Raw genomic sequence first — 26,698 nt, 5'->3', positions numbered from 1 at the left:
CCGGTGCAGCCAGATAAGTAAATAATATTTTAAAAATAAATAAATAAATTCATACCATTGTAAAGCTAAAAGGAAGGGTATTTCAACTGCAAGTGACAAAAAAGTAAACTCAAAACTGGCTTGAACAATAAAGAGCATTTTAAAAAAAATTTTTTTTTTGTTTTTTGTTTTTTAAGTATTTGTTTATTTACTTATTTATGGCTGTGTTGGGTCTTCGTTTCTATGCGAGGGCTTTCTCTAGTTGTGGCAAGCGGGGGCCACTCTTCATCGCGGTGCGCGGGCCTCTCACTATTGCGGCCTCTCTTGTTGCGGAGCACAGGCTCCAGACGCGCAGGCTCAGTAGTTGTGGCTCACGGGCCCAGCCGCTCCGCGGCATGTGGGATCTTCCCAGACCAGGGCTCGAACCCGTGTCCCCTGCATTGGCAGGCAGACTCTCAACCACTGCGCCACCAGGGAAGCCCCAAGAGCATTTTTTGACTTAACGAAATGGGAAAAATTCAGTGTTGTTTCTGGCAAGACTTGGTCCAGCTGCCCAGGGAGGCCACCAAGGATAGTGGTGTGTCTGCTCTATCCTCTGCAGCGTCCTCCCGTCAGACTCCCCAGTGCTGCCTCCAGCAGCTCCAGGCTCTTCCCTCAGGGCAGCAGAAAGCATTAGCGCCTCCTGGCTTCATATCTTTGCATTAAAGGTCTAAGGAAGAAGAAGCTCTCTTACAGCATGTAGGAGAGGGAGAGGTGAAGCTTCTTTTTCCCAGAAGTCCCGGCAAATGTCTCCTGCCTGATGGTCTCCAACTGGGTTATATTCCCATCTTTCAGCTAATCATCGTAGCCAGAGATGAGTGTTGTTCCATGCTGCTTAAGCCATTCCAGGCCTACTCTCGGAGCTACAGGTTAGGGGTTAAGGAGACGGGCTGAAATCCCACCAAAGCCATCTGGCTGAGAATGTGAACAAGAGTGAGTTACCCAAAGGAAAAATTGGATTATTTCTGGCAAAAGAAAGGGGCAATAAAAGGCTGGAAAGAGGAATACTAATATTCATTAGGAAGGACTTTAGAAATCTTTTGCGCCAGACTCCCCTAAGTGTTTCAAGAACAAACTTCTTTTTTATTTCCCTGAAACCTGAGACCTCCAGGCAAGGAAGAGCTTCTCGAGGTAAAGTGAGGAGTGGCCCCAAGTCATGAGGCAGGCCTGGAACAGCGGTCTTTAAATTCATACCATTTTAAAGGTAAAAGGAAGCCTGTCTCTGACAAGACAGGCTTGAGAACCAGTTGTGGGATCATGATGGCTAGTTGAGGATCTCTGATCTCAGCCAGGCCTCCTTGCTTCACAGTGAGAGACTTGAGGTCCAGAGAGGCTAACTCGCCCAAGGTGACAGAGCTGGTTATCTGAGCAGGACCCAGCCTGGAACCCACGGCTCATTCATCCCAAGACACTTCATGGTACCTTGTCATCACCTACGTTGAAGTGAGCAGCTACCAAGTTCTTGAAGGACATGCATATAAAAACATTTTTTGGGTGGTAAATTATGGTCATCTTGATTTCAGAATGATTGGGTGAATCATCCAACGTGCTTTTACTATATATTGTACTCTTCATTATTTTAAAAAAAGCAGTTATGAAGGAAAACTGAAACCATTTTTGGTTGAATGAAATTTTACCATTTTCATTTTGTCTTGTTTCCAAGATTCTGCAATAGCGTGGCATTCACTAAATAATAAATGTATTGTACGTTTCAGTGTGTGGTAACAGCAGAGAATGACTTCATAGACCACTTGACCTGCTCTGTTGTGGTTTATGATGCCATTTGGATTCCTTGGTGGAATTATTTCCATCTAAATCACTATAAACTTCTATTTAGTTTGTCACAAATCTAAAGCCAGATATGTTTGTGGTTTTCAGCAGTGATGTAATTCTGAAAGATACTGTGAAAGTTACAAGTTGTCATATACTATTAGCATTTAACTCAGTGTTTCACATAATTCCAGACAGACTAGAAGCCTGAAAAAAATCCATTTCTCCACGTTATTTGTTTTTACTCTTAGGCAGTCTACCTTTGCTGTCTGTCTTGCCACTGTGGGTTTGGTTATGCATCAATCAAGTACGTGTGGGGAACACTGGGAGGCTCTGTGGGCATACACAGTAATGAAGGACATGGTCCCTGCCACTTCTTAATTAGGAAGCTTGTATAGATAGATGGAAAGGATGTTTCATTAACTACATGGTGGAGAGACAATAAGAGAGAAAGAGTCTTTCTTCTCTTTTATATGACTGCCAATTGTGTGAAACAGACTGGATCATGTTGCAAGATACGCACATACTGCAGGGTATACACATTGACTTGCACAAAAAGCAAGGACTCAACTAAAGCATACTTTCCCAGTCGACTGCCAGGTAGGAGCAACAGCAAAACAGCAGAACTTGCCAGAAGGGACTTAAGGGCCTAAGGTTCAACAGAAAAGTCTGAAGATTTCTAAGCCACTGTATTTTTTTTTTTTCTGATTTTTTTTCCCCAGAGAGGCTCGCGGGCAGAGGAGGGAGTCATTGGTGACAGTGGTAGGTGGGGGAGTGGTGCCAAACCTACAGCGCAGAGCAGAGCACAAAGCACAGAGAGGTGGGAGGAGGCCAGCGGCCCAATTCCCATAGAGCAGGTAGAGACACAGCACACTCAGGGGGTCGAAGGCTGTAGATATATAGGGCTGGTGAGTTACAAAACAGAGAAGGGAAAGGAAATGGGTCAGGATGGGTGGTTGGCTATCACAGAAACCACAGGCGGCCGGGAGCACAGCTCCAGAGGAAGCCAGTTCAGCTCACTGTGTGTTGGAGGGGGCAGGCTTCTCAGCAGGGAGGCACAGGGACCGAGAACGGCCTTCATGAAGGCGAGTCAGCAGCCTATTTCAGGACACGTGGAAGGCCTGGGTTCAGGTCCCGGCTCTACCACTTGCTGGCTCTGTCCCCGTGGGAAGGTTCAGATGCCTCACCTGTGAAGTGGGAAGGTTCGATTAATTGGTCTCTTACATTCCTGAGATGTTATGAGATAAGGAGTTAGCATCTTCCCCAGCATAGACCACAGACTGAACTTCTAGAAACTGTAATGACAGTCATTTATCTATTCAGCGAGTAGTGATGAGCACCCATGACGTGTGAAACACCATTCTGCGCGTCAGGATCACAGCAGGCAGCGAGATGAAGTCCTTTCCTCTCACGGAGCTCACGTTCTGGGGAGAGAGGCAGACAGCAATCAGACAAACTATAAATGAGCAAGTTAATTTGAGTTACCAATAAATTGCTGTGAAGATGGTAAAATAAGACAGTGCGGTGGAGGGCAACCATGTTTTGGGGGTAGGGGATGGTGGGGGAGAGCTGCATCCTCTCTGAGGAGATGATGTTCAAGCGAGACCTGACTTGCAGGAAGGAGCTTCCTATGAGACAGTCTGGGAGCAGGGCAGACAGCTCAGAATGAGCAGAAAAGGCCCTCAGGAAGGAATGAGTCTGACACATTCAAACAGCAGAAAGAAGACCCGTGTGGTTGGAGGGAGCGAGCAGGGAGCGGCTAGAGACATAAGCCAGCGCCAGACTACATGGGACCTTGGAGGCAGTTGTAAGAAATCTGGATCTTATCCCAAGTGCAGTGGTGAGCCTTTGGAGGGTTTTAAGCGGGAGAAAGAAAGATCTGCTGTACATTATAAAAAGATCGCTCTGGAGATTCTGTAAAGAATAAAATGAAGGGGAGCAAGAGGAGAAGCAGAGACGACTTGAGAGGCAATTGTAATAGTCACAGTGAGAGGTGGTGATGGCTTGGACCATGAGAGTAGCGGAGATGTTGGGAATAGGTGGGCAGGTAGGAATGTGTGTAGAGGTTTTGGAAGAAGGAAACATGGGGGCAGTTTTTATAGACGTACTGTTTTTATTAGTCTGTACCTCTGCCTTGAGGAAACTGCTCCTGACCCTCTTTTATGTCCTATTAATGGGATGCAGGGCACAAAGGATGCTTCATCCATCATTCTACCCCCTGACCCCTATCACCAGACCCAACATTTGGTTTCAGAGTGGCCCCCACCAATCCTCGTCCCTGCCAGTCCCAACATAGCTCTTCATGATCTTCACATCTATTCAGGAAACCTGTTTATGATAGGTTCTACTGTTCATTTGTCGATTTCTGGCTTGGGAACACAGGAATAGCATGTTTTGGTGGCAAATATGATAGTTCAGTTTTGAGTTGTTACAGAAAAGCCTAGTGAATAGAGGAATACCAAAACGAGTATGCATTTCTTGCCCCAGTAGAATGGATTATTGAGGGCCAGTTTAGCAGCCCACAGTATTTCTAAAAGGAAGAGCTTTCCCTGGGTCTCTATAAGAATCCAGGAAAAGACTGACCCTGCTTGGGTCATGTGGCCACTCTGAAACTAAATGTTGGGTCTGGAGATGGGGCTCAGGGGGTACAATGATGGATGAAGTATCCTTTGTGTCCTGCATCCCATTAATAGCACATAGAAGAGGATCAGGGACAGTTTCCTCAAGACAGAGGTACAGACTAATAAAAACAGTATGTCTATAAAGGTGCCTTCACTTGGTTTTCTCTAGATGCCACAACCCCTAGGAATGCCTGGTCATAGCCGAGCCTGAATTGTAGCTCTCTGAAACTCTCTCCCATTCCTTTGTCTTCAAAGGAACTTTAATGAAGACCAAAATACAGGCATTCTATTGATAATTTTTCCTCATTGACTTCTTTATATATTTGATTATCTTCTAAAACTATATAAAGTAATAAAAACTCTCCTAAGATTTTGTCATGGCCTGGCTCTCAGTATTTCTTCTAGGTGATACAGGACATCAGAACCCTAGCACCAACTTCTGTGTATCAGGCATAGCTATTCTGAGGGCTCTGTCCCTATCAAGATGGCCCCAGGTTTCCATCCACTTGACTGCACCCCTGCATAGCAGGTTTAATACAGAGCCAGTGGGCATAGAATTTTTCAAGAAGTTTTAGGTGTATAGTGGAAGGCTCGGCTCGCTTTAACCTAGCAGACTGCCTTTCCCTCTGTGCTCAGACCTCAAAGCCTCAGGACACTCTTCTCTCATGGACCTATTTTCTGGGGAGAGGACCCACAAGGGCTGAGAAGTTCCTTGAGGCCCTCTAGGCTGTGTATCTAGGACACATTGATGGGGAGGGGGTGTTTGTCTTTGGTTCCTTCTCATTTCCCCTTAGGGTTTGGTGCCTCCTGACTCTGGCTGTTTATAAACTCTCAGTACCCTGCTTTGCTCCAGCATTTTCCCTCTTGCCCCAGGAATTCCATCCATTCAGTTCAACCCATTTATTGAGTGGACCTTACAAATAAGGCCCCAGGTTAAGCACTGTGAAATTACCTCCTTTGTGTCCTTTCTGCATTCCCAGTCTAAGAACATCTCAGCTAGGTGACAGGAAGATTGAGTTATTTTATATTAATATGCAAAAACATATTGAATCATTTATTCAATAAATATGTATTGCACACCAACTGTAAACCAAATACTCTTACAAGCACTGAGATTGCAATGATTAAAGTTCCTAGTGTCCTCAGGTAAGTTATATTCTCGTGGAGGTATCAGTAAATAAACATATAATAAGCCAGTAGAGGAAATAGAGTAATTTTAAAACAAAAAGCAAGCCTGGTGATGGAGGAGAGAGGAGTGTGCGTACAGGTGGGAGGAGCAGGGTTATTTAGAAAGGTCAGTCGGGAAAGGTGCCTCTGAGAACTGATCTGGTCGGGGAATGGATGGGAAGAGATTTGGATTTGGAGAGAAATCTCTTTTTTGGTAGGATTTCCGGTTCCCTGAACTTATTATCAAAACGTCATAATGTGGCGAAGACTTAGATGGGGTTTGGAGGTATAGGCCTCTCTAGCGTAGAGCCATAAGCCAGAGAGGGGTACCATATGGACCCTCCCCCTGTCCCCGGTCTCCTGCCAGTCAGGGTCATGGTTCTGACCCCTTGCCTGGCTCGATCCTCACCGCCCCCATTTCCCCACGTTGGTCACCAACTCTCTGTTTTCCTGTTTATCTCACTGGTAGGACTTCCAGCTTGGCTTTCTTCCCAGCTACCACTTAGACTCTTGTCCTTGATGGTAATGTAGATTCTTGTATCACATTGCCTTGGGCTATTCTGAGTAAATTTCCTTCCCTATCACTAGGAAGAACCTACTCATTGCCCACCCTGTGGGTAACCATATACTTTATCATTTAACTTGGCATACTTCTGAGAGCAGAAGGGAGTACTATTAATAATTATGCCAGAACTACAGGTATAAACTGGGACCATCCTGTGCAAACTGAGTGGTGGATCACTGTATGCATGAGGTCATTGGCTCAGTTAGCTCCAGCCCACAAGTGGAACCAAGACTCCCCTCCCCAGCCTAGCATCTGATCTGAAGGCTGAGGTTGGGCTCCTTCCATGGTGCAGCCAGAAGTCAGAAGACAGGTCATCACTCTTCAGTCACTACCTTGTTTGCTCACCCTCAGGCCTGTTTTTCTAGTCTCCATCTAGGAGGACCCTCAGGTCGCACCTCAGAACATGCCTCCACTAGTTTCCGTCCTTCTGGGAATGGACTGGAGACTTCCAGAACCCATTTTCTCTGCTTCCACAGGCTGCTCCCCGGGACGAGATGTAGACTTTTCTTCCATGTCCAAGTCTAAGAGAGCTGTCTCTAGACCCTTGTGTAGGCCCTACAGGCTTTTGTGTTTGCTTCTCTGGAGCTCAGATGGAGTCAGAGGAGCTGGGCTTCCAGAGCCAGAGTCAGACTGACCACCCCTTCCAGCCCCTCAGGACACTAAAAATACCCAAAAATATTGTTCATTGCTTCTTTACATAGCTATAAGCAAAGAAGATGTGGTGTGTATATATATATAATGGAATGCTACTCAGCCATAAAAAAGAATGAAATAATGCCCTTTGCAGCAACATAGGTGCACCTAGAGATTATTATACTAAGTGAAGTAAGTCAGAAAGAGAAAGACAAATACCATATGATATCACTTATATATGGAATCTAAAATATGACACAAATGAACTTATCTACGAAAAAGACTCACAGATATAGAGAACAGACTTGTGGTTGCCAAGGAGGAGGGGGTTGGGAGAGGGCTGGATTGGGAGTTTGGGATTAGCTGATTCAAACTGTTATATATAGAATGTATAAACAACAAGGTCTTACTATATAGAACAGGGAGCTACGTTCAGTATCCTGTGATAAACCATAATGGAAAAGAATATGAAAGAGAATATGTATAACTGAATCACTTTGCTGTACAGCAGAAATTAACACAACATTGTAAATCAACTAAACTTCCATAAAATAAAATTTTTTAAAAGTTATATGCTCACAGCTTTAAAAGATTCAAGGGACATGGTAGACACCCATGGTTTTTTGAAGAAAATATTACAGATATTAAGATCAGGCCTCAGATTTTTGAAGTAACATTGAAAAAACCTTTATAATGAGACCCTACTGGGTTATTTTTACTATAATAATACTGACATCTTATTGGGTTCAAATGTATTTTGTAGTACAGGTCCACAATCTCTGATCTGAAATCCTAGAAAGCTCGGAAAACTGAGGGAGAAAAAAAAGTTCCAAGTTTGTCACAAGTTTATTTGACAGTAAAACCTGGTTTGAATTGGCATGAGGAGTATAGTCTTTATCCCACTTAGTGTGAATGTTCGTGTTTTGCTATAGAAATGTTAATATGTTTGGTTACTTCCCCAAACTTCAGCGATGGATATTATGTAATATATGGTATATTTCCTGTATTACCTGTTTGAAACACTTCCGATCCAAAAGGTTTCTGATTAGGCATTTTGGCTCTATTAGTGCTGAAACCAAGCAAGGCCTCATGTACCCACAGTGCAGAAAGCCAAACTCTGACAGCCAAGAGTTTGCAGCAAAGTAAGGGTTTATTGCAAGGGGCCAAGCAAGAGTGTGGGAGACAAGCCTCAGATCCATTTCCACTTGGTCTTTTGAGTTAGGGATTTTTTTTTTTTAAAGGGATGAACAAAGGCTGGGATTAATTGTCTTGTGACATTTCTTAATCATAGTTTCGGGAGTCGGGATGTTCTGGTTTATGAGGCTCAGACCAGGTGGTCCGTGGCTTGGGGGTCCATTAGCTCATCTTGCCCTGGAGAAACAACCTGGGTTTGTACGTTAATGATGATATATATAATAGCAATTTTAGTACATTAACGATGTTATGGACAACAGCAATTTTAGTCATCTGACTCTGGTGGATAAGTGTTCAGTTAGCACAGGATAGAGGTCAGAGGGGACAAGAAAGGGAATAGAGAGATAATAGATAGAGAGATTAATCATAAACTCAGTAAGGAAACTCAGTTTTAGGGGGGCTCAGTTTCAGTACTGTTTTACCCATTACATGTTTTTAAATTAATAATCTCCACAAATTAGGCAAGCACAAACTTCCAACAAGATTCCTTACAAGTTTGCCCCCTTTTGGATACTGCTCCTTGTATGGTCTATAGTTTGGGAACTATTCAGTATTATTTTCTAGTTGAACATTTAGTACCTTAATCCTTTGGAAGAAAAACCATTGATATAATAAATGATTAATAAATAAATAAAAATAGTGAATAACATATTGAGTCCAGATCTTTCTTTCCCCACTGGTGTAGTATGGAAGGAAGAGGGAATATCCATCATATGTGAAACAGAGTGGTCACACGTGCAGCCTGTTTTCGTTTTTATAGGAGCTACACAGATGCCCTCCTGGAGCATAACAGAAGCCTCCACACACAATCTCACACCTTTTTCTAAATTTGAAAAAACGTAGGACCAGTAGTTTTGTGTCTTCCACTGGTTTAGGAAAAGGTTTTTCTGTTCTTTTCTCTAGGAGCATATTGTTCCTCAGGGCCAGAGGTGGGGGGATGGGGAGAGGAATGTATTAGGTATTTAGTCCTTTACTCTCCGACTTGACTTAACGTTTGTGGTAGCCAGGCTGCGAGAAACTCCCAGTGATTCTCACCTTCTGGTGTTCAGTTCCCTGTGTAATCCCTTCCACATCAAATATACAGTTTGTGGCAAACAGGTCCAGATTTTCTTCATGCAAATACTGATATGTGTACCAATGTGTATACAAACACATACAGCTGTGTGATTTGTTAATACACGCTGGATCATATTAAGCATACTGTCCTGCAACTTGTGTATTCACTTTAACAACTTATCTGGGCACATCTTCCATATCTGTTCATATAAATCTATGTCACTTGTTCATGTGTCTCCATATATTTTATTGTATGGACTTCTCTAATCCCTGTTGGAGGATATTTGGGCTGTTTCCAATTTCCACAAATACAAACAGTGATAAAGTAGATAGCATGTGGGTAAATCTGTGGGATGTATTTCTGGTAGCAGTAATGCTGGATCAAAAGTAGACACACTTACAATTCTGATAGATAGTCCTAAATTGCCCTCCCAAAAAGTTGTTCTCATGTATTTGCCCAGGGAATGTAAATGTCTATTTCCCTACATCCTCAAAAATGCTGAGTATACACAATCTCTGCCAGTTAGGTAGGTGAAAAATGACTCATTGCTTTCTTTTTTGTTTAATTGTTAACGATCTTTTCAAATGTTTATTGGCTGTTTGTGTTTCTTCTGTTTGGAATTGTCTGTCCATCTCCTTTGCCCATCTTGATACTAGGTTACTTATACTGATTTGTAAGGACTCTTTGTATATAAGTATGTTAAGGTCTTTGCCTGAAACATATTTTATAGAAAATTTCCCCTAGCTTATTGTCAACACTGACTTTAACATTTTGAATCATATTCAGGAACTTTTTGTCATAACCCAGTGATGTGTGTTGTATAAAGCACGAAAAAGCCTTTATAACTTAGTTTAAAAATATTTCCAATGAAAATTAAAATTGAGAGAGCATTTCCTGTTTGTACACATGTTAACTGTTACTATGTTTAACTTCAGTATCACTGGCCCAGTTGATTTGCATTTTCACTATTTCCTTCTAGTTTCCCGAATACTATATTCACCGCATTCCCAGAAGCCGGGAGGTCCAGCAGTCCTGGCTGTCCACGGTACTCACCACCTTGTACTCTCTGTGGCTCTCCTTCCCCCTGACTCACCGAGTGAAGCCAGATTTGGTACGTATGAGCATCGGAGGAGAGAGAAGGTCACTCTCCTGTGGATCCTTCATTAGCAACAGGACATATTGTTTTCTTGAACAGCTACCATTCATCAGTGTGCCAGATACTATACCAGACCTTTTACTAACGTGTGCTAAAATTTATTTCGATGCACTTTGCTCAGAGAGGTGGGAAATTTGTCTTCCCTTTCTAGCTATAACCTGAACTCTAAATTTGCCCTTTTCTCCCCTCTGTCTCATGGCAATAAGGACTAACCGAGCACTATCTTTAACCAATTTGTGCTGCTAGCCACCTGTGGTTTCTGAGCCAACGTCATGTGCTTGCTTGTCAGCCAGAGAAGAGCCAGTTTTTTTTTATTCCTTTTCAGGACTCTTCTTATTTTGTCAAAACTCTGTTACCAATACCCTGTAATGGCCTGTATGGGAAAAGAATCTAAAAAAGAGTGGATATCTGTGTTTGTATAACTGATGCCATTTGCTGTACACCTGAAACTAACACAACATTGTAAATCAATTATACCCCAATAAAAAAATTTTTTTTTAAGTTAGCAATCTAGTAGGCACAGAAAAACAAAAACAAAAACAAAAAGCTCTGTTACCAGAAAATGATATGCAGTGGGCAGAATGTCATACACACTCAAGTTTTTATAGGAAAGTAATACAGAAAATAGAAATGTGAAAGCTTTAGTGCACTGTATAAAACCTTACCTTCCTTATCTATAAAAGTCTTAAGTTCTCTGTGGTCTTTAGGATGAAGTTCTATTACTAAATGCTAAATGCACTTCAGTAGGCAATGCAGATCAGCAGATATGTTATCACAGTAGTGTACACAGTACTTAAATAATACTCTCATTCCTGTTTAAGGCAGAATCCATTAATCTGCATAGCCTTAAAGAAACTCTTTATTTGCTTTCCATATATATGAGTTCTGGCACAGTGGATGTTATTCTCATGAATAATTGAACAAAAATGCATTTAGCTACGATGATTTTGAAAGATCTCTATCAGTTTGGTCATTGCCTTTCACCAGCTGGATTGCAATTCAGGTCCCTCCCTTGGATGAGAATTTTAAAATCTGAATTGTCTACGTGAGTACTTTAGATTGTTTTTAAAAGCTGTAATTTACGAACAGTGAAATGCCTAGATCTTAAGTATATAGTTTGACCACATCTCTGTCAAGATATAGAACATTTCCATCACCCCACCTGCCCCTTCCCAAGCAGCCACTTTCTGGTGATTTCTATCACCATAGATTAATTTCGCTTATATTTATTTTTAAATTTTTGACAAAATAAGTTTATCTCACAGTCTCCAACCACATTTTAAGAGTGTGGAACTCAGATGTTTTCCTAAAAGATCATTACTACTCTTAAAGATTTAATTATTTCTGAAACTTAAGAGACAAAATGGAAGGAAGAAAAAAGGTCTTCACATTTTAAGCTGGAAATGTTGGGTTTACATTTGCTAAATCACTGGGGGCATGACTACTGTCAATGGAAGCAGCCAGGTTGAATGTGGTGACTCTAGGACTCTAAGGTGTGAAGGTGAGAAGGAAGTAGTGCCATGATGGCTGATGTCTGCTGTGGACATGGAGGAGCTCTGGTGACTGCCCGGCCTAAGTATTTTGATACCCTTGTAGTAGAAAGACTAACTGATGGGGCATTAGGACACTTGGTCCCAGGCTCACTTTGGCTTTTATTTTATTTTAGTTCCCTTCTGGGCATCATTCTCTACCTTAAAACAAAAGGATTGGACTGGATGTCCTCTCATTTTCCTTCAAACTTAGTCTAAAATTTTATGAGTGCCATAAATTTGCCTATAAAGAGTGGAAGGGAAAGAAAAGGCTATTATGTTTCTAAAGGAATAAAAAGGGAAAAGGGGGGAAATGTGAAATACTTATTTCTGTTTTAAACCGAGTTTTCAAAATTATTTCAAACCTGAACATTATCCAGTCAGTTACTTTGATGTGGCTGGCTTCACAAAATGAACTCCCACTTAATGAAATTCCCTTATACACACACACAAAGTTAATGGTTAAGAAAAACATGCAGATCTCTCCTGTATTCATCCTTGGCTTTCTTTTTTTAAAACCGTAAATGGCACTAATTTTATTTTATTTTTCTTTTTGAATATTTTTGCCTTTTTTAAATTGAAGTATAGTTGATTTATAGTGTTGTGTTAGTTTCAGGTATACAGCAAAGTGATTCAGTTATACATATATATATTCTTTTTCAGATTCTTTTCCATTATAGGTTATTACAAGATATTGAATATAGTTCCCTGTGCTATATACAGTAGGACCTTGTTGTTTATCTATTTTATATATAGTAGTTTGTATCTGTTAACCCCAAACTAATTTATCCTTTCCCCCCTCCCTTCCCCTTTGGTAACCGTAAGATTGTTTTCTATGTCTGTGAGTCTGTTTCTATTTTGTAAATAAGTTCATTTGTATCATTTTTTTAGATTCCAGAAATAAGTGATATCATATGGTATTTGTCTTTCTCTGTCTGACTTACTTCACTTAGTATGTGATAATCTCTAGTGCTATTCATGATGCTGCAAATGGCATTATTTCATTCTTTTTTATGGCTGAGCAATATTCTGTTGTATATATATGCCACATCTTCTTTATCCATTCATCTGTTGGTGGACACTTACATTGCTTCCATGTCTTGGCTATCATACATAGCGCTGCTATGGACATTGGGGTGCATGTATCTTTTCAAATTAAAGTTTTCGTCTTTTCTGGATATATGCCCAGGAGTGGAATTGCTGGCTCATATGGCAACTCTATTTTTAGTTTTTTAAGGAACCTCCATACTGTTTTCCCACCAACAGTGTAGGAGGGTTCCCTTTTCTCTACGCCCTCTCCAGCATTTATAATTTGTAGACTTTTTGATATTGGCCATTCTGACTGGTGTGTGTTTTGATTTGCATTTCTCTAGTAATTAGCAGTGTTGAGCATCTTTTCATGTACCTGTTGGCCATCTGTATGTCTTCCTTGGAGGATTGTCTCTTTAGAGCTGCCCATTTTTTTTGACTGGGTTGTTTGTTTTTTTGTATATGAGCTGTTTGTATATTTTCGAAATTAAGCCCTTGTCGATTGTTTGTGAATATTTTCTCCCAGTATGTAGATTGTCTTTTTGTTTTGTTTATGGTTTCCTTTGCTGTGCAAAAGCTTATAAGTTTGATTGAGTCCCATTTGTTTATTTTTGCTTTTATTTCTATTGCCTTGGGAGACTGACCTAAGAAAACATTGCTACAATTTATGTCAGAGTATGTTTTCCCTATGTTATTTTCTAGGAGCTTTATGGTATCATGTCTTATATTTAAGTCGTTAAGCCATTTTGAGTTTATTTTGTGTATGGTATGAGGGTGTTAGGGTGTTCTAACTTCATTGATTTACCTGCGGCTGTCCAGCTTTCCCAATACCACTTGCTGTAGAGACTGTCTTTTCTCCATTGTATGTTCTTGACTCCTTTGTCAAAAATTAATTGACCACAGGTGCCTGGGTTTATTTCTGGGGGCTGTATTCTGTTCCATTGATCCATATGTCTGTTTTTGTGCATCCTTAGCTTTCTTATGATTTTCATCAAAATTTCTTCTTTACTTCTTAAAAAAAAAAAAAGAAACCGCCATTTTTAGAAACTATAGTAGCATCAGACTTTAAATTACTTGAGTTGTCTGAACAACCAGGTGACTTTCTGCTTCTCTTTAACTGTATGCTCCTGGGCCAGTAAGTCTGCTCTCCATTCAACTGTCTCTGTGCCTCACTTTGTCATCTATAAAATATAAATAAAGTCACTTTCCTTGTTGTTTCAGAGCAAATGCTGAATAATAGAACATTTCAATGTTTTTTAAATGGAAATTCCATCCAGTATGTACTAGCTAACATTTATTGAGCACACTTACATGTACCAGACCTGGTCCTAAGTACTGGCATTCATGCTGTATGAGGTGGGTAGTACTGTTATGCACATTTAATGGAGGAGGGAAGTGAGGCTTTGTGAGACAGGAAGTTACTTGCCCAGAGTGTATGCATAATCAGTAAATAACAGAGCTAGGTCTAGCATCCAGGTCTTTCTGATTCCAAAGCCCAAGGCCTTAACCACTGGACTGTATACCACCATTTCTGGCTCACCATGGAAGATGTGTTCATTCATTCAGGCCAATTAAGAATCAGTTAATAAATTACTTTTAAAATAAATTACACTAAACATCACTCCCTCTAAATAAGAATGTAAAATTTAAATAGATCCCAACAGATCAAATTAAGTATCTGCTTTAGTAGATTTAACAAAGCCTGATCTAATTGAATAATAATAATAGTATATATTTCAAAATTAAGTGTCATGTATATTTGTAAAAATAGAATATTTTTAAAATTCAAAATGGATAATTAAAATAAGAGGAACAGTATTATTAAAAAAGTATTATTACAGAATTTTGCAAATGAGATTGACTTAGAAAATTAATCAAATTCGTATTTACCAGTTTCCTGTTATAGAAAATCATATATAAAACCATTGTGAGTATATGTAATGTTTTATATCTTAATTTAACTTTTTGAATGAGATAGTAATCCAAAACATCAGGTTGTTTTGAGGAAAAAATGTGTAAATCTGCTTGTTGAGTGTATATTGAAAGTCATGCTTGTTTCATCCAAGCCAATTATTAGACAAAAAGCATCTTAGAGGAAAGTTATAAACTCTGTTTTGGAGGCCTGAATCTAATCCTTAGTAATTGGAGTGGATGGTTTTTTCTTTTACAAGGGCATTAAATACTTTTTAGGTGGTTCTGGTGTTTCACATATCATATTTTTCAAGAAATATGGCTTTGCCAGGCATCCTGTGGATAAGAGTCATAAGTTCATAAGATTGTTCTTGAGTTTAAAAGGATATTGGGACAGAACATAGATCATTGGTTTTCAGCCTCCAGGGGTGGGGGAGGGACTGACTACAAAAAGACTTGAAAGAACTGTTTTGGGTGAGAAGCCGTTCTGTATCTTGATTGTAGTGGTGATGGTGGTGATGGTGGTCGTTACTTAATTGTATGCGTTTGTCTGCGTTTGTCGTAACTCAGACCTGTACGCTAAAAAGGGTAAATTTTACTCTGTGTAAATTATATCTTAACAAATATGAGTTTTAAAATGTGAATCATGGCCAAAAGCATCAAAACCTTTGGCTCCCAGTAGCTTCATGTATGGCATGTTCCTATCTTTGAGTAAAAGTGATTTGGTGGGTCATTGCTTGCTCCTCTTGAGTAAAAGTGATTTGGTGGGTCATTGCTTGCTCCTCTCGGCACCTCACCTCTCCAGTGTTTTTAAGACCCTCTCTAAGTGGCACAAATACCAGAATCGAGTTACAGCATTTGTCTAAAATTTCTAACATAAAATTCAGCACCTTTGCTGAATTAAAAATCTGGGTCAGGGAGCATCAGTAGCAGCCAAAAATGACATCGTTTATCAAATGAACTGAGATTTCTCGTCATTTCAGTCGCTTACTATTTTATGTTTGTAACCTTGGAAGCAGTAAATAGAGTTGGTCATGTTTGGAATGCTATATTATATGTTTGATTTTAGGTGAGTCTATCATCCTCAAAGTGCTAGTTACTGAAAGTCTATATTAAGTGCCTAACATGTACTACTTTTCCACTTGTATATCCAATAGGCATCTGAAAGTTTCTTGGTTCAGGATAGTAGGTATTTCCTACTCTTCCCCATCTTGGTAAACTTGCTCAAGTCAAATCCTCAGGAGACATCTTTGATTCCTCTCTGCCACACCTACTTCCCCTGTTCAATAGCAAGGCCTGCCAACCGTGTCTTCTCAATTTATCGTGATTTCTGTCTGTTTCTGTCCATCTTTCTGCCCCACGCCGTCCAGCGCCACCCCACCCCCACTGCATAGCCTCTTCATTTGTCTGCCTATGGAAGGAAGTTCATGACCCCCTGCAATTGCTTCACCACTTAACAACCAATGTGATTTCTTTTATAACGTACATCAGATTCTGTTACTCCACACTTAAAATCGTCCAGCGGTTTTCTGTGCTCTTAGAACAAAGTCCAAATTTCTCAGTATAGCCTGTACGCGCTAGCCCAGCCTGCTTCTCTGACCTCTTCTCCTCCTCTCTTCCCCTAGTTTACTGTGTGCCAGCCAGACCTGCCTGTTTGTTTTTTTTCCAACAAACCCAGCCGATTCCTGTCTCAGAGCCTTTGTACTTGCCATTCCCTGTGCATGGGGCTCTTCACCCCTGCTGTAAACGTGACTGGCTCCTTTTTGTTCTCTGAGCTCAAATGTTACCTCCTCACAAAGGCCTATCCTGATACTAGCCCTTCCTCCAGCTCATGTCCTCATCCCTCTGTCAGACTGCCCTGCTTTATTTTCTTCATAGTACTAATCCCAATAAAAAGCTATCCTTTTTATGTATGTGTTTGTCATTCCATAAGAAACTGCAACTGCCTTGTTCGTTATACTGACGCAACAGTGCCTGGCACTTGGTAGCCTCTCAGTACGTATCTTTGATGAACGGTCCAGTCACTGTGCATGGGTGAGCTGTGGGCCCTTCCCTCAAAGAGCCTACACTCTAGTGGGGGAGACAAATGGGAAAGTAATTATAATGTAGTGTGCCAAGTGCCTTATGGTGGTAAGTGAAAATTGCTGTGGGAGTATCACAAGAAGATCTCAGTGGTTCATTCATTCACAGATACTTGTCAAGGACCCTACTCTGTGACAGGATTTATACTGTATGTGAAGAGTATAAAAGTAAGTAAACACAGTGGACAGCAGTCTTGCCCACAGCTGGGTGGTTGCAGTGTGATAGGTCCTCTTTGGGGAGCTGGATAAGGCTTGAGAGTGGAGATGACATTAAGCAAAGATGGATAAGAGTTAATCAGTCAGAGAATAGGAAAAGGTCATTTTAAGAAGAGTGAAAGATTAATAAGTCAGTTGAGTGAGTGTCACATAATGTATATAAGGTTGAAATCTTTAGACTGTACTTTTATTAGTTAGCATTTTACATATAATATTTTCTTGCTATTAGAAATTAGTGGGATCTGGAACTTAAGACCTGAATGCAGTAGCAAGGTAGTCATTTTTATAAGGTTAACTATTATGGATACTGTTAAGATGGCATTTTGGGCTTTTCCTCTATAAACCCCATAAACAGACTTCTTTTCATTTAAATCCAGTAGAAGTTAAAGGAAATGGACACTTAAACGTTTTACTGATTTATCGTTTTCATTCATGTGACCGGAACACCTAAAAGTTGTATTTTTAAAAATTTTTAGAAAAATAACACTTATTGAACTCTCCCTATGTGTCAGGCACTATTCTAAGTACTTCACATATATTAACTCATTTAATTCTCCTAACAGTCCTCTGACACAGTACTCTTTACCGCCATTCTATAGATGAGGAGCTCAGAATCCAGAGAGGTCTAAGTAACCAAGGTCACAGAGCTAGTCAGAGTAGCATAATTCTAGTTCTCTTTAGAAATGTATCAGATTTGCCAGAATTAGATAACTCACTCAATTAAAAACTTAACTAGTAGTTTTTTTTGTTTTTAGTGTCTGTATTGCAGCAGACACTGAAAGGGATGCATAAAATATAGCTGTGTCCTCAAGAAGCTTAAATTTAGTTAGCTTCAAGAAAAGTGGACTAAAGAAACAACAGGTAGGCATGAAATAGAGAGTAATTCTGTTGGTGGAAAAAAACTATTTAAATCAGAAATAGTTTTTCCATCTCTTCAGCCTACAGCTTATTTTGGTGCTTGAGATTCTTTTAAAAAGCATTTGAACACAATTTTTTTTAGCATTTTTTATTTTGAAATAATTATAGATTCCAAGGAGTTGAAGAAATAGTACACAGCATTCCATGTACCCTTCACCCAGCTTCCACTGGTGGTGGTCTTATATAACTATAGTGCAATATCAAAATCAGAAAATTGATATTAGTACAATACTGTCAACTAGACTACAAAGCTTATTCAGTTTTCACCACTGTATTTCATATGTGTTCACGTGTGGTTGTGTGTGTGTATAGTTCTATGCTGTTTATCCATGTATCAAGATACATAACTGTTCCATCACTGCAAAGGAACTCCCCTGTGCTATCCCCAGTCCCTGTTCCATGGTAGCCACTAATCTGTTTTCCGTCACTATAGTTTGTCATTTCAAGAATGTTCTATAAATGGAATCACACACTATGGAACTTTCTGAGATTGACTTTTTTCACTGAGCATAATGCCCTTGAGATCCCTTCAGTTTTTTACATGTATCAATAATTCCTTTTTATTGCTAAATAGGATTTCATTGTATGGATGTATTACAGTTTGTTTAACCATTCATACATTGAGGGACATTTGAATTGTTTTCATTTTTTTGCTGCTATGAATAAAGCTACTGTGAACATACATGTACAGGTTTTTGTATAGACATAAGTTTTTATTTATCTGGGTAAATGCCCAAGAATAAGATTGCTGGGTCTGATAGAAAGTTCAAGTTTACTTTTATAAGAAACTGCCAAACTATGTTCCATAGTGGCTATACCATTTTTACATCTCACCAGCAATGTCTGAGAGATCTAGTTTCTCTGCATTCTCTCTAGCATGTGGTATTATCAGTATTTTTTACGTGTGTAGTGATACACCATTGTGTTTTTAATTTGTATTTCCCTAATGTTTAATGAGGTTGAACATCTTGTCATGTACTTATTTGTCGTTAATATCTCTTCTTCACTGAAATGGCTGTTCATGTCTTTTGCCCATTTTCTAATTGCTTTGTTTTACTTTTGAGTTTTGAGAGTTCTTTGTATATTTTAGATGTAAGACTTTTGTCTAATATGTGGTTTACAAATATTTTCTCTCAGTTCATAGCTTGTCTTTTCATCTTCCTAACAGGGTCTTTCACAGAACAAAGATTTTTACTTTTGATGAGGTCTAATTATCAAATTTTTCTTTCATGAATCGTACTTTTGTTGTCACGTCTAACAACTCTTCATCTAGTCCTAGATCCCAAAGATTTCCTCATGTTTTCCCGTAATAGTTTTATAGTTTTATGTTTTACATTTAAATGTATGAGTCATTTTGAATCAATTTGTATATCAGGTGTGAGGTTTAGATGAAGGCTTATTTTGCCTATGGATGCCCAGCACAGTGTGTTAAAAACAAATAAACAAACCTTTCCTTCCTCCACTGAATTGCTTTTCCCCTTTGTTAAAAATCAGTTGGAATTTTTTTTTTTTTTTTAAATATGAACGTTCTTTTGTCTTTTTTTTTTTTTTTTTTAAGAAATTCACGTTCTTTTATTTATTTATTTATGACTGTGTTGAGTCTTCGTTTCTGTGTGAGGGCTTTCTCTAGTTGCGGCAAGTGGGGACCACTCTTCCTCGCGGTGCGCGGGCCTCTCTTGTTGCGGAGCACAGGCTCCAGACGCGCAGGCTCAGTAATTGTGGCTCACGGGCCCAGTTGCTCCGTGGCATGTGGGATCTTCCCAGACCAGGGCTCGAACCCGTGTCCCCTGCATTGGCAGGCAGATTCTCAACCACTGCGCCACCAGGGAAGCCCCTGGAATTTTTTTTTAAAAAGAAGTTATTAGTTGGGTGTATTTGTGTTTATCTATTCCTGGAATCTCTGTTGCATTCATCTCTGAGTCTTTTCCTCTGCTAATAGCACATTGCTGTGATTGCTATAGTTGTATATAGTAAATCTTAACTTCTGGTAGAGTGATTTCTCCCACTTTATTTTTCTTTTTCAAAATTGTCTTAGGTATTCTAGTTCCTTTGCCTTTCCATAAAAATTTTAGAATAAGCTTGTCTATGTATACAACAGAATTCTGCTGGGATTTTGATAGGACTTACATTATATGTATAAATCAGTTTTGGCGAAATTGACATCTTTACTATATTGAGTCTTCCAATCCGTGGACATGGTATGCCTCTCCATTTATTTAGATCTTCTTTTATTTTGTTTATCCGAGTTTTGTAATTTTCAGCATCAAGATCATGTACATGTTTTTTAAATTAATATCTTGGTATTTCACTTTTTTGGAATAATTATAAGTTATAAATGGTATTGTGTTTTTAATTTTGGTTTCTACATGTTTGTTGCTAGTATATCAAAGTACAGTTGAGCTTTGTTTATCTCATATCCTGAGATCTTGCTTTTTTAAACAGATTTTCTGGGATTTTCTAGACAATCATATCTCCTGCAAATAGAAAAAATTTTATTTCTTCTCTTCCAACCAGTATATAATTTGTTTCCTTTTCTTACCTTATTGCACTGGCTAGGACTTCTAGTATTATGTTTAATATGAATGATGAGAGCAGACAATTTTGTCTCTTTTCCAATTTTAGGGAAAAAGCTTTCATTCTTTTACCATTAAGTATGATGTCAACTGTAGGTTTTTTATAGATGCTCTTTGTCAAATTGAAGAATTTTCCCTTCTCTATTAGTCAGGGTTCTCCAGGAAAACTGAACCAGAATCAATAGGATAGGATTTTACTCAGCCTTTTTGTTCTATTCAAGTGTTCGGTTGATTGGATGAGGATCGTCCACATTAGGGAGGACAATGTGCTTTACTCAGTCTACTGATTCAAATGTTAATCTTACCCCAAAATACCCTCACAGACATATGTTTCACCAAATGTCTGGGCACCCCATGGTCCAGTCAAGTTGACACATAAAATTAACCATCACAACCTCTATTCCTAATTTACTGAGAATGTTTTTATTAATGACAATAGAAAAATTAATGTATTAATGACAAAATGAATTGTGTTACAAGTTTTTTTTGCATTGATTGATACAATCATAATTTTTTGTTAGCTGTTGATACAGTACATTACATTGAGTGATTTTCAAATATTGAAACAGGCTTGCATTCCCTGAATAAATCCCACCTGATCATGTTGTATAAAAATTTTTTTATATAGATGGATTTCATTTGCTAATAATTTGTGCGAATTTTTATGATGATATTCATGAGGGATATTTGTCTTTGGCTTTTCGTTTGGTACTATTTTTGTCTGATTTTGGTATTGAAATTAAACTGGCCTTATAAAATGACTCACCCTCTTTGTTTTCTGGAAGAGACTGTTAAGAATTTATGTTAATGCTTTTTTAAATGTTTGGTAAAATTCTCCAGTGAAACCATCTAGTCCTGGAGATTTCTTTTTCAGAAGTGTTTAGCTACAGATTACATTTCTTTAATAGACATAAGATTATTCAGATTCTCTGTCTCATATTGGGTGAATTTTAGTAGTTTGTGGTTTTCAAGGAATTATTCCATTTCATCTAAATTGTCAAGTTTATGTGCACAGAATTGTAATGTTCCCAATTGTCCTCTTTTACAGCTTTAGGATCTGTGGTTATAGCCTTGGTTTCATTCTTGATATTGGCAAGTTCTGTTTTCTCTCTTTTTATATTTGTCAGTCTTCCTAGAGACTTATCAATTTTATTGATGTTTTCAAAGAGTCAGCTTTTTGTTTCATTTATTTTCTCTTATCTTTACTATTTCCTTTCTTGTGGTTGTTTTGTGTTCATTTTGCCCTTCTTTTTCTAGTTTCTTAAGGTAGGGGCTTAGATTATTGATTGAAGACCTTTCCTCTTTTCTAATGTAAGCATTTAGTGTTATAACTTTCTCTTTCATCACTGCTATAGCATCATCCTACAAATGTAGGTATGTTATATTTTCATTTGGTTCTAAGTATTTTTTATGTCCTTTGATACTTCTTCTTTGACCCATGGATTATTTAGAGTGCTTTAATTTCTAAGTATTTGGAGATTTTTTTCCTATTATCTTTTGTTATTGATTTCTAGTTTGATTCCATTATGGTCAGAGAACATACTCTTTTTTTTATATATGTTAAGGTAATGTTTTATAATCCAGGACACAGTCTATCTTGGTGAATATATTATCCATGGGTGCTTAAAAAGAATGTGTATTCTGCTGTGTGGTGTGTTCTGTAATTGCCCATTAGATCCTGTTGCTGAATGATGTTACTGAGCCCTTATATATCTTTGCTGATTTTCCATCTAATAGGTCTACAGATAACTGTGAGAGACATGGAACATTTCGTTAGCCCTTCTAAAACCATGTCTAAATGGTCTCATTGATCTTGGCCCTTCATAATTTGTTCTATGCCCTTTTTCCCCTAGTGTAATGTACACATTGATCCCACAGTCATATGAATTTTAAGTAGTCCTTGTAGTTCACTGTTTTGTCTCTCGAAACCCAAATATTTCTTCTCTATTGTGTCTTTTTAGTTTCTCCTAAAAGTAGGAGTCTTTGAATCATTCTTTGAATAAGTGGGCTGATCTCACGCTCTCTTGAAAATATACTCCTGAGAAGAAATTTGTTTGTTTCAAGGTGAGGAAGAGAACGTTGAATTTGTTAGGTTGCTGATCATTAAAGTAAGAGGAATGCTTATGTTGAGGGGGAAAGATCTGTAAAGTTCTTGAGGGTAAAGGCCATGTATTTGTGTGTTTCCCATGGTCCCTTCCTAGAAAAGTGCCTTCCACATATTTGTGGAATGACTTAAAAATAAATGAATGAATACTGAATGATGTGAGTCATCCCCAAAACAAAGACACCCGCTCCCTAAACTGGTATTCTTCTCAGGCTTTATTAAGAGTCTGAAAAACCAGAAGGGTTTCCCAAGTCTGAAGTGTTTGATTACTGGCTTCCTTCCAACCTGGCTGTTGTTAAATGAAATACTCAAAGAAAGAACTCTGCATGTAAAAATGAAACCTAATTTAATTTTTAATCAAGTAAAAAAATAAATTTCAGATTCTACATGTATAACAAACTGGAAAGAAATGGACCATTTCATCCTAATACTCTGCCTTTTTGCCTGAAGCTGAAGCTGATTTAATTCACTATGACAAATTTAGATGTATTTATTACATGTACACTCGTGCTTTGCGTGAAAGAAAGCCATTGTTTTACTTAGTCATTTTTTCCCATGTTCTATATCCAGTTTGAGCTGTGAAATGCCTAAGTTCATAGCAGTAGCAAGTTGATGACATGGATAATGGGTTATTGTCCATAAATGGGATTCTATGATTTTTTCTTTTAATTATGTATTTTCTGTGGTGAGCCACAACTGGGTGGAACTGGGATTACCACTGTTTGCATAGTATATAAAAATTTTATTGCCCTTTTGATTGACATGTGTTTCAAACATTAAGAAGAGTCAATTAACTTCTTGTTGATATGCCAGAACCCTTACAGGAACTTTGTTTTTCCCCTTAATTGCTGTTGGTTTGATTCTCTTTATGTAATGACCTTCATCTGGTATTATATATTTTGGTGATCAAAACCTTTATAGCATGTTCAAAGGAAACTTAGCTAGACAAAGAAAAGGTCAGCTGGCCCAAGATACCTATCTATAAATGGAGTTAAGTGAGAATAAGATTTTTCAAGCCAAGTCAAATAAGAAACAATTAGATCGCAATCATCTACTGCTTCTTGTTTTCCAAGATTAATGAAATCATACTTGGGAGCCATTTGTTTAAGTTTGTTCAGTTCCTGTTCCTCTGTTGACCAGTCCTCTGGAACACATTAAAATAATACCAGTATTACTTTTTCCCAGTTTGTATTTCCCCTCCTTACATGCACTGTAAATTTAGCAGCTTTCATAAAGATACAGAAGAACCAGCTCTGTGGTGTACGTTCATTTAGCAAGTCTGATGAAGGTCAGGGTCCACTGTGAGGAGTGATTTTATGTGAAAATCCTCCCACATATCTGCTTTCTTATGACTGACAAACTGCATTTCCCAGCTGCATGGTGAAATTGCCGGCTGTGCCACTGACACATTGGCTGGGTGACAACCTGTAGCTACTTCCATCCACAAATGAGGTATTTAATTTAAATGTTATGGTTTCTGTTTCACATTTTGAATGACCTTAGAACAAAATCTGTGTCAAAATTAGGCTGTATTTTTTCAGTTAGAGATGGCTTTGAATTATTTTTCTTTTTCTCCACTTTGGGGGATTCTCCGAAGCTTGAAAATGATTTTTGTTTCTTTTCTGAGTTGATCCTTTTTCCACTTGGCAAACATTAGGTTTTTCCTCTCTGCAGAAGCCAGTGTGGCTTTGCCTACCGTTTTTCTCTTGTTTCGCTTTGCCTGCATCACTCTCTGAGTTGTCACTGTTTCAGCCCATTACAGGCACATATGAGATCTGGGCCTGGTGGGGCCTCTTCCTTTCAAGGTGAAAGCTAGTGTGTTTTCCTAAGAATAACAACGTGGCTACAGTGAAAACAGAAATAAAAGTTGAAGGAAAAGACATTCAGTTGTGAAAGGATAAGAATAAGGGAAGCAAGCATGATGGAAACAAAGCTGTTTTCCAAGAAAGGACTGATAGGTAATCAGAGACCATGAACTCAGAGAGACCTGGCCTTGTGCAAAAAGGTGATGGAGGCACCAGTGGCTAAGTGAGACCAGAGGGTGGGATCAAGAGAAAGGAAATCTTTGAAATGATCTTCAATTTTTTTTTGCTTTTTTTTTTTTTTTTTTTAAAGTATAGTGTCTGGACTGGGTCCTATCTGTAGACATTCAGATTTAATTGCTGCGGGGTGCGGCTCAGTCATCGGTACGTTGTTTTTTTTTTGTTTTTATTTATTTATTTATTTATTTATTTATTTATTTATTTATTTATTTTTGGCTGTGTTGGGTCTTCGTTTCTGTGCCAGGGCTTTCTCTAGTTGTGGCAAGTGGGGGCCACTCTTCATCGCGGTGCACGGGCCTCTCACTATCGCGGCCTCTCTTGTTGCGGAGCACAGGCTCCAGACGCGCAGGCTCAGTAGTTGTGGCTCATGGGCCCAGTTGCTCTGCGGCATGTGGGATCTTCCCAGACCAGGGCTCGAACCCGTGTCCCCTGCATTGGCAGGCAGATTCTCAACCACTGCACCACCAGGGAAGCCCGATCTTCAATTTTAATAACGATTCCTAGAAGCGGCTAGTTTCACAGCCTCACAGTGCTTATTTTAAAGTTTCATGTGAATCAGCATAGCTCTATTTTTATAGTATCTGAAAATCACTAAAGTGCTGTTTTTGTTTAGAATTTTAAAAATCTCCCTTTGGTCCGAGGGAAAAAAGAAAAGAAAGGAGCACAATCAGAACACCAATAACTGAGTATGGAATGTGAGAGCTTAGGAAGGGCTGCTGCAGTCCAAGTCCAGTGGAGTCATTAAAGATTTGGAGATGTCTGGAACTCGAGTTGGTGTGGAAGAAGTAGCTTGGGGATTTTTTTTTGTTTTGTTTTTGTTTGTTTACTATTTTTATTTAAAATTAACATATCAAGATTATGTTAATTTTACAAAGAGATTGATAATTTTTAAATCTAGTCTCTGAAATATTTTATAAAGTCAGCTGTAAGACACATCCTAGACAAATCCAAGACACTACTAGCTTTCAAATATGAAGATAAACTCATCAAGGCCTTCAATAATTAAATAATCATTAAATGATGAATAATTATTAAATAATTTACGTAAGCAAAATAATTAGACTGAGGCATCAGACATTTTAAAAGCAATCTAAAAAGCAGAGGAACAGTGGAGCAATATATTTTTCAAAACTCAATGAGAGAAAGTGTAAACCAGTGATTTTATATTCAGCTAAAGTGTCCTTCAAAGACCAAGGCAATGAAAAAACAATATTCAACACATAAAAACTTAAGGAATTCTGCATTCATCAGCCTTTCCTAAGGAAACGACTAATGAATGACATCAACCAACCAAAAGATGATTGGGAAAACTTCAGCAAAAAGACAGATGGTCAACATTTTAAATTCTATAAATGTACACGTAAGAATAAAACAAAGGTGGAATGAAGGTGATATGCTAATGCACAAAGGTTATGTATTGTGATAAATTTGAAATAATGCAACTGAAATATGAGAGAGAAAGAAAAGGAAAGAGAGAAATGAAAAAGCTTATTGTTGTACGGGCAGTAGATGGACATTAAAAGATACTGAAAATAACTGATAAACCTGACAGTAAAGAATAAAATAATAAAACAGAAGCCTAAACCAGATTTAAAAAACAATATAAAGAAAGAAAATTGCAGAGAAATATAACTCATAAATGTCAATTCAAAATCACTAAATAAAATATTTGCATACAGAATCCAACACCACATTAAAGAAAATAATACACCATAATCAAGTGGAGTGTATTGCAGGAATATGAGGTTGTTTTAATGTTAGTTAATCCATTAACATCATATGCCATATTAATAAGTGTAGGGGAAAAAAGGTCATATAGCCATATTAACAGATACTTAACAAGTCTGACAAATTTCAACACCCATTATGATCAAAGTAGTCAAGAAAATTGGACATGAGTAACATGAGAAATACTTAACATGATAATATACAATAATATTTTATATATGTGTATATATATATATAAGAAGAAATGCAGGCAGTTTCTTATTTAATTGGAAAACACTAGAGGCATTTGCTTGGGGAGTTTTTGAAATTTGAGTGCAGACTGTGAACTCCTTGAGGAAAGGTAAGATGTGTTACTCATCTTGGCAATCCTAGCACCTATTAAAGTG

The 26,698-nt window shown here is 38.4% G+C and overlaps 1 protein-coding gene across 5 annotated transcripts in view; it reads left to right on the top strand.

Annotated features, from left to right (window-relative positions):
- Positions 1-26,698, top strand: part of ALG14 (ALG14 UDP-N-acetylglucosaminyltransferase subunit) — a 116,536-nt gene that overhangs the window by 31,337 nt on the left and 58,501 nt on the right. For all 5 annotated transcript variants that reach the window (XM_059900222.1, XM_059900204.1, XM_059900213.1 and 2 more), the window contains exon 3: positions 10,005-10,136. In XM_059900222.1, the coding sequence (XP_059756205.1) occupies positions 10,005-10,136 (132 nt within the window). The remainder of the gene's footprint in view (positions 1-10,004; positions 10,137-26,698) is intronic.

This window comes from Balaenoptera ricei, chromosome 1, assembly GCF_028023285.1.
Source record: "Balaenoptera ricei isolate mBalRic1 chromosome 1, mBalRic1.hap2, whole genome shotgun sequence".
Taxonomy (NCBI): Eukaryota; Metazoa; Chordata; class Mammalia; order Artiodactyla; family Balaenopteridae; genus Balaenoptera; species Balaenoptera ricei.
The sequence above is the reverse complement of the archived record's forward strand: the minus strand, read 5'-3'. Positions and strand labels throughout refer to the sequence as shown.